Source organism: Danio rerio, chromosome 24 (genome assembly GCF_049306965.1).
Source record: "Danio rerio strain Tuebingen ecotype United States chromosome 24, GRCz12tu, whole genome shotgun sequence".
In the NCBI taxonomy this organism is placed as follows: domain Eukaryota; kingdom Metazoa; phylum Chordata; class Actinopteri; order Cypriniformes; family Danionidae; genus Danio; species Danio rerio.
In genome coordinates, this window is record NC_133199.1 from 29,964,387 (window position 1) to 29,975,610 (window position 11,224).

An 11,224-nucleotide genomic window follows, 5' to 3' on the forward strand; every position below is an offset into this window, starting at 1 on the left:
AGGTCATGCATTTTGACCCAGAACAGATACATTAAATAAATTAATAAAATAAAATAATTTCAATAAAATTGACTGTTTAAGTTTAGTAAATCTATGACAATTTTATTAGATCCCCAAAATGTTAAATATTCTAGATCAGTGGTTCCCAAAGTGGGAAAGCTGCGACAGACTTTATAGCAGCAGGTTGAACTTTCTGACACCTTTATGGCAATCAAATACTGTAGAATAAAAACAAAGTCACAACTAAATATTGAGAAGGATCTCCGATTGGCGGTCTCCAAAACTAAACCAAGAATAGACTTGTGCTAAAAACAATGTGCCCAGGAGACTCTCTAGGTGAGGTAAATATGAAATTAGACAAATGAATTAATGACTATATAAATTATATGGTTGTTAGACAGTTTTTTTTTGTGTGTGTGTTGTGTTTATTTAGGCCTATTGTTGTGTGTGCGATGTTTGTATATTTATAACCACCTCACAGGAGTTTGGGGGTTAAGAGTCACTGGCATTGTTATCTTGGGGGTTGCGGGCTGAAATTGGAAACCCTTGTTCTAGATTATATTTGACATGTATGTACACCTCTTGACAGATTATTGCAAAATGACTTTTTTCTCCAAAAGTAAAACTTAAAGCAAGTAAAAAAAAAAATCATAAACTTAAAACTTAAATTTAGCCCATTTTACTTGGTATTAATTTGGTTCCAAATCCAAAAGAATTTAATTTCATATAAGGTTAATACTGGTAATGATCAGATTAAATGTTCCATACAAATTTCATACAAGGATGTACAGTATGTATAAATTACATGTATCATTAATATTGAATGTATCATTAATATTGAATCTTATGTTTTAAGTAAGTTTAAAATCATATAACAAACAAATAACAAACACTAAAAAAATGATTTCTGCAACATTGTTGCAAACAATTTATGTGGGTTGAATTTAAACAAACAAAATAAATTTAGTAATGTTCTTAACTTTGTTTGTTTAAAAGGCACCTATTTTACACCTTTTACAAGATACAAGATAAGCCTTTGGTGTCACTAGAATGTGTCTGTAAAGTTTCAGCCCAAAACACCTATCGTATTATTTATTATAGCCTCTGAAATCTGCCCATTTTGATGCCTGACTAGAATGTAGCTGTTTTTGTAGAATGTGGCTTTAAATCCAAATGAAATGCTTCTCCCCGCCCACTGCTACAACATGCGTGTCTGCATCTCCTGCATTACGCCAGATAAACAGCAGTCAGTGACAGAGACATGCACAGATAAAGCTGAAACATAGCTCATTTAATAGATAAGTTGGTGGTTCAGTACGCTGTGGCGATCCCGAATTCATAAAGGAACTAAGGCGAAAAAAATGAATGAATGAATGTTCTGTGGACATGTTTATACATGTTTTTATAGAAACATGGAACCTGTCAATCAGTTCGGTGGGCGGGGAAACCGCACTTTTAAGTCACGTTGCGGTGGGCCTCAAAATCACTGGGATTGGGATTCCATTTTAATGTCAGGAAATTAAAAAATAAAAAAAAAGACTTGTGTTTGTATTACTTCAATATGACAGTGGACACATTATGCCAACAAACAGTTTTGTTCAAACAGCTTACAAAAGTGGATTTTCATCATAGGGGCACTTTAAATTCCTAAATAAAATTGTTTAAGACCACTTACCTTAAAAAAATAGTAAATTTTAGGAATCATCTTTTTCAGTGATTTCGGTATTTTATTTCAATAAATGTAAAATACTTGAAATCCATTATGCAAAACACTATAATTAGTCCCTTATGTACAATACATTAAATCTAAAATGAAAGTTAACAAAAACAATCCCTCCCAAGTGTGCGTGCTTGTTTATCATTAACCAATCAGAATGTCAATTCAATCACATTCAATTGTTTTAACACATATTAAATGCAATCAGCTGATTCTGTCATATATTTGTGACCTTTCAGTTGTACATCAATAATTCGTCAGATATGATTGTGCTATTTGCTAGGTATGGGGTTACCTTCTGCTTCGCCTGTCTGTGGGTTTTCTGGTCATGGTGCTTTAAATCTCCCTCTCCTTCTAGTCCTCTCTCTCTAGTCCTGACCTCTTGGACTCCTCGTCTCCAGAGGAGGAGAGGAGAGACAAGGAGACGGGAAAGGAGGAGCAGGACTCATTCACTCCCAAAACTCATGACAACTCCAAGAAGATGCCCAAAGCAGTGCCAGTTATAACAGTAAGCCCTACCCCTTCTCCCTGACTCCACCCCTCACACCCATCCCCTTTTTTTGCATGCACATTCCTGTCCTGCCACAAGGGGGCACCACCGTCAAGCATTTTTGTGGATTGTGACACAAAAAGAATTGTTGTTTGGATACTTAAGTCACATTTTTAAAATAATCATAAAATAGATGTCTTAAAGAGGCAGTTCGCCACAAAATGAAAAATAATTCATCATTTGCTCACAGGTGTCTTTCCAAATCTGTATGACTTTCTTTTTTCTGTGTATTTTGAAAATTGTGTTCTTCAATGAGTCACTGGGGACAAAATATGTATTTTTAGTAGGGGTGTAATGGATCATGGTTGATCGGTGATTCATACGGGTCACAACCCATGGTTCGGAACACACAAGACCCATGGATTAATAAATTTTTTACTTGTAGTTTAATCCTAAATTTGTAACGATCACATAGAGATCGCCTCTCATGTCACTCAAATCACATGTATGAAAACATTTAGGCTTTCCTGTAAAATATAATGATGACGAAGTTGTGGGAGGTTTCATTTAAAGGTGTTTTCTGACACTATTTGTTTAGCCTGCATCAATGCATTCAGTGTAAGTTGCACAATTAACCATTAAACGATCAAGATCTCAACACAACATGAATTAAAAATGATTGGGATTTGCATATATTTATTAATCCTTCAAAATTATGTATTCAAAATAGTTCTCAAAATTCAGTATTTTGAGTTAGTTATGAAGTTACAAACAGCCAAATAACACAGAAGTACTGGGATAACAGTTTATAATTTAGATAAAACTACTGATGTTAATGGTAAAGATTAAAATCACTGTCATGTGCTCAAAAATGAAAGTTGCACTCAGCATTTACATTATTTAACCAAAAAATTTGGCGACAACCAGCCATCAAAAATATGCCACTTAATAATTCTTCAAATTTATGAGTGAATAACTGAATAATATTCTTTCTTTTGAGTGAATTACTGAATCATTTATTGAAAATGAAAAAAAAAATTAATAAAAATAATAAAACAATTAAAAATAAATATGGGGCTAATTTTGTTAGATTTTTTATATTTAGTGTCATCAGCAACAGTAGTGGTAACAGTAAATTTTTCACAGTACTGAATATTTTATCATTTATTTTTATTCAGCTGATTATTTCTTAATTTTATTTTATGAGACCAAAAGTTTTTGTAATAAATGGAAAGCAAATTACATTTGTCTCCTCCCCTTTTTGACTGATCCAAAAAATGGTCCAATCCTGACTAAAAAGCCATGTGATCCGAACCTTGAACTTTGTGATCCATTACACCACAAATTTTTAGCCCCTCAACAGAAGTTTTGTAGAAAAAATAAGTTCCATGACCAACAAAAGCAAATGATTCCTATAAATTTTGTTCAACATTATCTTCATTACTTGAATTCTGAAGCCTAAAATCAATTATCAGAAGTGAAAGCAGCACTGCTTGTTGTTTGGGACCCTACCAACTTTAATTATAAGAAAGAAAAAAAAAACAGTTCTTAAAAATGTCTTCAGATAAAAGAAAGTCAAGTTTAGAATGACATGATGTTACTAAATAATGACAGAACCCAGACTGTTCAATTTATTTACTATTACTTTTTGAGCATCCACACCAATGATGATGCTGTTTTTCTGTTTATTATAAAAAAAATTCTCTGCTACTTTTAAATGTTCACAATCTTCAAACCAAAATGAATTCTAATTGGCTGCCAATGTTTTTTAATCATTTATCAGCCAAGAAAATTATAATCTTTTATGCTTTTAGATCTATATCATTACAGTTATACTCTTCGTCCTTGATTGAAAAAGGCATTAAGTGTCCAAAAACTTGACGGTGCCACTATATTGTTTACACACTCGTACACACACACATACAGAGAGACTGAGGCTCTGGAGAATAGCCGAAACCAAAGACGTCCCTCTTCGTGTTCAATGAACTGTTGCGCTGATGTCTCATGGGGGTTTTCCACAGGTTCCTGAGAAATCATCTTTACCTCCTAAGCCCAGCGGTGTATCATCTTCATCGTCATCGTCGTCTCTCCACCAGGGCGGCGCTGGACTGCGGCCTCATTCGCCTTCGGTTGATGCCAGAGGGAAGAGCGAACAGGGTCCCGTCACGCTGGAGGAGCTCAGAGCACAACTACGAGACCTGAAAGGAACTGTAGAGCTCATGAAGAGCCAGCACAAGTATGAACCAGTGGGGGCGGCTTACATGAAAGATGAGTGGAGAGAATAAAGCACAGGAAAAGGGAGACATTTAGGATGATATGTTGTAGGAAGAACAAAAGGATTGATTGATTGATTGATTGATTGATTGATTGATTGATTGATTGATTGATTGATTGATTGATTGATTGATTGGATGAATGGTTGGTTAATTGTATAATTGATTGATTGATTGATTGATTGATTGATTGATTGATTGATTGATTGATTGATTGATTGATTGATTGATTGATTGATTGATTGATTGATTGATTGATTGAATGGTTGGTCGGTTAATTGAGTGGTTGTTGATTGATTGATTGATTGATTGATTAAATGGTTGGTTGGTTGGTTGGTTGGTTGGTTGGTTTATATATTAATTTATTGAATGGTTGGTTGGTCGATTGATTGGTTTATTTATTCATTGATTGAATGATTGGTTGATTGGTTGTTTGATTGGTTTATTCAATAATTGATTGAATGGTTGGCTGGCTGGGTAGTTGGTTCGTTGGTTTATTTATTAATTGTTTAAATGGTTGGTTGGTTGGTTGGTTGGTTGGTTGGTTGATTGGTTTATGTATTAATCAATTGAATTGTTGGTTGGTTGATTGATTGGTTTATTCATTAATTGATTGAATGGTTGGTTGGTTTATTTATTGATTGAATAGTTGGTTGGTTGATTGGTTTATTCATTAATTGATTGAATGGTTGGTTGGTTTATTTATTGATTGAATAGTTGGTTGGTTGGTTGATTGGTTTATTCAATGATTAATTGAATGGTTGGTTGGTTGGTTGATTTGTTTTATTCAATAATTGATTGAATAGTTGGTTGATTGATTGGTTAATTGATTGGTTTATTCATTAATTGATTGAATGGTTGATAGACTAATTGGTTTATGTATTAATTGATTAAATGGTTGGTTGGTTGATTAATTGGTTTATTTATTGATTGATTGAATAATTAGTTGGTTGGTTGTTTGGTTGGTTTATTTATTAATTGAATGATTGGTTGGTTGGTTTATTTATTAATTGATTGAATGGTTGGTTGGTTGGTTTATTCATTAATTGATTGAATGGTTGGTTGGTTGGTTTATTCATTAATTGATTGAATGGTTGGTTGGTTGATTGGTGTATTCATTAATTGATTGAATGGTTGGTTGGTTGGTTGGTTGGTTGATCGATTGATTGATTGATATGTGTTTTAATTTCGAATTTGTTTCCTTAGACAAGAAATCAAACAGCTGGTGAGTGAACTGGATGAGGAGAAGAGGATTCGTATATCACTGCAGGTGAGGAGACCTGCCATTATTCCTTATCACATCAGCTTTTTAAGAAGTAGTGTACAAACACATATCAAGCATATTCGTTTACATGTAAAGAGTGGAGGTTTGTGATCTATACTGCAGTCAACCAGCAGAGGGAGGATAAATTGTTAGGGTCCTGTAAAATACCTAGGGTCCTGTAAAATCAAAATAAGTATTTGTCAGTATCAGTATGATAATCTTAAGGATATCTATAAGCTAATGTGCTCCAAACAAAGACAAAATATGCATTTAGAAGATAGAAACATGCAAAGCTTGCAGAGGCAGAGCTGTGATAAAAACTAAACACTAAACTAAACGGACTCTTATTTATACAGGGGCGAAGTTGCTATATATCTAGCACTGTTATCAGTTGTGATTATGTCAACTTGCAAGGAAAAAATGCAAATTTCAAAGCACTTCACAGGACTTTTAGTTTGGCATTGTTACATATAAACTGTATAGAGTTGAAGGCAATATTTATTAACTCTCTTGTGAATAGTTAATGTCTTTCTGTCTTTTTCATCTATATCCCAAGTGTAGTTTAGTAGAGCATGGAAGTTATCACAATATTTCCAATATTTCCTAGTCTTATTTCTTTTCATTTACTTGGAAAAAGGCAGTTTGTTGTTGTTATTATTATTATTATTATTATTATTATTATTATTATTATAAGCCCCCTCAGGAAATTATGCTTTACATGTTGTTAGGACAAAGTGTTTTTACTTTCAATTCTATTATATTTTAAATGATAAAAAGTTCTTGTTTACAAATATATAAAAATCATAATTGTTTTATCCCCCCCAAAATGAAATGTTTACCAGACCTCTGTTTAATTCTGCGTTTTAGATGGAAGTGGAGCAGATTAAGAAGTCTCTCTCCAAATGAACTCCAGCATGCAGGATCTGAAGATGAAGGATGTGTCGAGGCTGAAGTAGATTGTGCCAAAAAAAGAACAAAAATGTATCAGAACAACTGCTTAAAACAACTGTTTACCCCCGTTTCTCTTCTACTCTTTCTGCTTTTTTTTAGTTTGTTTGTTTTTCTGCTATTTACTCAGACTCACAGACCCGTCGCCCCGGGTCTGGCCTTACTGTGGGTCATCATATGGTTAAAGGGTTTGGTTAGCTGGTCACCTGCACATCTGTGACTAGTTAACCATCATCCATCACACTCTGGTACTAAACACATCAAATGAAGGAGAAACCATGGCGTTTTACTTAAATACTGTTCACCTTAAGTTCTTTTTCTTTGGACTCGGAGGCCTTCTGTTCTTTTCTTTATATGCAAAGACGAGTTTCGTTTCATTCCCCATCAGCAACCCATAAGAGGCCTTGTTTATTTTCAAACTCTTCAGTCTTTCTTCTTTGTTTTACGTTGGTGACGACAATGAGAAAACTCACATTTTGTTTTCTTGACTTCTTGAAGTTATTTCTTTGAAATCTTCTATATATACTTTTATATTTTAATGTACTAAATGCAATTATGTGTGCAGATTTTATTAAAAAAAAAAGATACTTCAAACCAACTATTACAGAGTTTTTTGTTTTGCTCATGAATATGCTTGACCACCAGGAGGAGCGTCTGGGTCAAATAAGTGTAACTCAATGCACTTTTTTCTTTCTAGTTTTTAAAAATATTATTATTCATTCATTTTCTTTTCAGCTTAGTCCCTTTAATAATCTGGGGTTGCCACAGCAGAATGAATCGCCAACTTATCCAGCATATGTTTTACACAGCGGATGCCCTTCCAGGTGCAACTCATCACTGAGAAAACACCCACAAACACACTCTTTCACACACATACATACACTACGGACAATTTTAGCTTACCCAATTCACCTGTACCGCATGTCTTTGGACTTGTGGGAGAAACCTGAGCACCCGCAGAAAACCCAAGCAAACACAGGGAGAACATGCTAACTCTGTGCAAAGGTCTGTACTGGCCTAATACCCAATAAAAGAGTTTGCATGTTCTCTCCGTGTTCGTGTGGGTTTCCTCCAGGTGCTCCGGTTTCCCCCACAAATCCAAAGACATGCGGTACAGGTGAATTGGGTAAGTTAAAATTGTCAGTAATGTGTGTGTAAATGAGTGTGTATGGATGTTCTCCAGTGATGGGTTGCAGCTGGAAGGTCTGCTGGGTAAAACATATGCTGGATAAGTTGGCGGTTTAATAAAGATTAATAGATTAATAAAGGGATTAATAAAGGGACTAAGCCTGAAAAGAAAATACATAAAATGAATGAACTAATGTAAATAACTAGTTTTACTTCAAGCGTTTATTTTTGTTATCCTTCTAAACTCTGCGTACTGGGTCCGTGACAACATTTACTTCCACATTGTTTAAATTTGAAAGGTCCGTTCAGGCCCAATACCCCCATATGTGGTTCTGCTCTCTCATCAGTTGGAATAGAATAGCTTTTTGCATAGATCATCAATGAGACATTTTTCTTTTTTCCTATGATTACAGGCATGTGCAGGAACCCACAAAATTAATTACAGCAACCTAGACCACACAGAACCTGATTGGTATACTTTCAATTTTGAGTTTACAAAAGAAAAGAAAAAAAGAGCCTCTTTTTTGGAGAGGTTTATTTTAACAAAGACAATATTTACAATTAAACAGTTTCAACAGTGTTTTATAAAAAAATCTAATGGTTTTCTTTAAAATGACACCAAACGTTTGCATTTACAGCTCTGCCTGTGGATTTGGAAAGCTTTCGAATTTGGGAACACTGTAAAACCCAATAAGTTAAGGCAACTCAAACCGTTGGAGGAAACAGATTGCTACAAACCATTTGAGTACAAAAACTAATCTACATGAGTACTGTGAACTCCATTTAAGTTGCAGTAGGGCCAAACAGAATTTGCTGACATTTTTGCTGAGAATTTTGTTAAAAATCTGCATATTTATGCATAGTGATTGTGGGAGTATCATAACTAAAAAAATTATATATGAAATAAAAAATAATACCTTTTTTAATACCTACATTTTATTTAATTTTAACAATGCATATCCAATTTGATCCCCCTTTTTTTGTAAACAAAGCAAGTCTTTCATTTAATATATCTACTAAAAGACAGAAAATGTTGCTTTACAAACTGTATTATGAATGAATTAAATGAACATTTTCATATTAGTCAATAATCATGCTGGAATACATTTGAAAAACTGAATAAATATAAATGTATACACATTTATTCAAGTAAATAAACAGACTCAATGGAGGGCTAAAAATCTGCTGAAATCTGCAGATTCCGTGTGAGCTTATGAGGCATTTCATTAACTCATTACCTTCAACACTGAGTTCAAAACTCTTTTCAAATGAGTAGATTTAACTTTCAGTAATTTTGAGTTAACTAAACTCATTTCATTTGATAAAGTTGACTCTTGTGTTTTACAGTGTAGTCAAAATCCAGGCAAAAGTTAAATGCCTTTAATTTACTTTAGAAACGTTAAAATATATTAGAAACTTCTCCTCAACTGGTCTTCTATATGAAAATATTATAAGAAACCCTGCATTTTACAGTGTAACAACTGCATCACAAGTGTCAGCAGGACTCTGAATTGGAATAAACGAGTTAGGATCAGGTTTACTATTATACAACATCTTAAGGGTCACGTATGCGTGAGATGGTTTATGAGATGAAGGTCATTTTAAGTTCAGAAACCCTCAGTCCGTCTGCATCTAATGCGCATACACCCTGATTTCAGACATTCGCTGATTTCACTCCATAGGCATGTGCTGCTCTTTATGGTGTTTGATCTGGTAATTGAGGATCAGGTCTCCTGGTTGCTGTCCAGTGAGGCCTGCAGATCACTGAGTCTCCAAGGACGAACACACCACTAATGATGCCAGATCTGTGTGCTGAGAGGATGTCCAACCAGCCTATGTGAGCCACAGCCAACTGCTGACCATTTAATATACTCACAAATGCTGATTTTTGCCACGGTGCAATCTTTAATGATCACTATCAACCATATCATGCTAACAATATGTTTCTGGGCAACAGCTGATTAACAGTTTTGTGTGCTCGGCAGCATTTTTCACTCACATTTGCCACACGGCGAGTGTTTATTTTAGGTCTTGTTTATTGTTTATATTTCAACGCGTTTTCAATTTGATGGCACATATCATGTTCTTAAGCATTATTATTATTATTATTATTATTATTATTATTATTATTATTATTATTCATGTTATCACCAACTATTTTTATTCACATTTGGTCACATGGGGTGATTTTGAGTCTTAATTTGGCCAAAACTTTTTCTGTGTTTAAGCTAGCGGAATGATTTTTGTTGACAAATCTTTTTAGACACATATTTTGAGAAAATGCTTAGAATTTTTTATTTATTTTTTTTTTTAACTAAAAAATACAGTCTGGGCAAATTTACTTCCCTTTTGTTATGTACAGGATGAAAACATCCACTAAATTAAATTGTCGTAAAATTGCATGAGATTTATTTATTTTTTTTTTTTGCATAAATCTTTTTATCAACCTTAGTCCTGATCAAAACTACTAAATTGCATATAAATTTTATTTTAACTTTTTATTGTCCAATTCACAAATGATGTCACTGATTTGGTGAAAAAAACACACAAAATGACATGTTTTTAATATAAAAAGTAATTGTGGACTGGACTTTGTTTAACCTTTTATCAAAGTCTTGGACATGTGAAACAACACTGCCTTTGATGCATTGTTTTTGATTAATTTTCATTTTTTTCTCCTTTTTTACTGTTGGTGGCTGTTTTTGCCCTATTTACTTCCATTATAACCATTTTTTTCTTATTACAAAACCATGACACCATCCATTTTTGATTGTTGGTGGTTTTCTCTTTTGAGAAAGGGTAAAATTAGAGTATCATTTAACGCTTTAGATGTAGTTTCTGAATTTTATGGAGCATAACAGCAAATTAAAGTATGTGTATGTGTGTCTGAGTGTGTGAGAGTGACCTTTACGCACTTACCTTGATGTGTTCACCAAAAATGTAAATATGCATTTCAGCTCTCAGAACTATACATGGAGTAAATAGAAACAAAGACTGGGTATTTATGCACCATCAAATGTGGTTAAAATGTAACTCAATGGGGCAAAAAAAAAAACACCAACAATAAATTAGGGAGAAAGAAAATGAAAATCTAACAATGCATTAAAGCCAATGTTGTGACTAAATGTTCACATGTCCAAGACTGATAAAATGTAAAAAAATAAAAATAAAAATCCAGTCCACAGTTACTTTTTGTATTGAAAAGAAACAATTTTTGTGTTTTTTTTAACGTCATTTGTGATTTTGACAATTAAGGGGTAAACATTCTGTAATTTTTTTTTTTAAACATTTAGTAGTTTTGATCAGGGCTGGGGTTAACTAACAGATTTATGCAAAAAAAATAAAAAAAGTGAAATAAATACAATATATATATTGATGCATTTTTACAGCAGTTTAATTTAGTA

At 33.5% G+C, this 11,224-nt stretch overlaps 1 protein-coding gene across 15 annotated transcripts in view; it reads left to right on the forward strand.

Moving 5' to 3' along the window:
* The window catches only part of sh3kbp1 (SH3-domain kinase binding protein 1), a 116,114-nt gene extending 108,828 nt beyond the window's left edge, over positions 1 to 7,286 (forward strand). For all 15 annotated transcript variants that reach the window (XM_073940800.1, XM_073940803.1, XM_073940806.1 and 12 more), the window contains 4 exons: positions 2,076 to 2,225; positions 4,229 to 4,443; positions 5,687 to 5,750; positions 6,612 to 7,286. In XM_073940800.1, the coding sequence (XP_073796901.1) occupies positions 2,076 to 2,225; positions 4,229 to 4,443; positions 5,687 to 5,750; positions 6,612 to 6,650 (468 nt within the window). In that variant the 3' untranslated portion in view covers positions 6,651 to 7,286. The remainder of the gene's footprint in view (positions 1 to 2,075; positions 2,226 to 4,228; positions 4,444 to 5,686; positions 5,751 to 6,611) is intronic.
* The last annotated feature ends 3,938 nt before the right edge of the window (positions 7,287 to 11,224 follow it).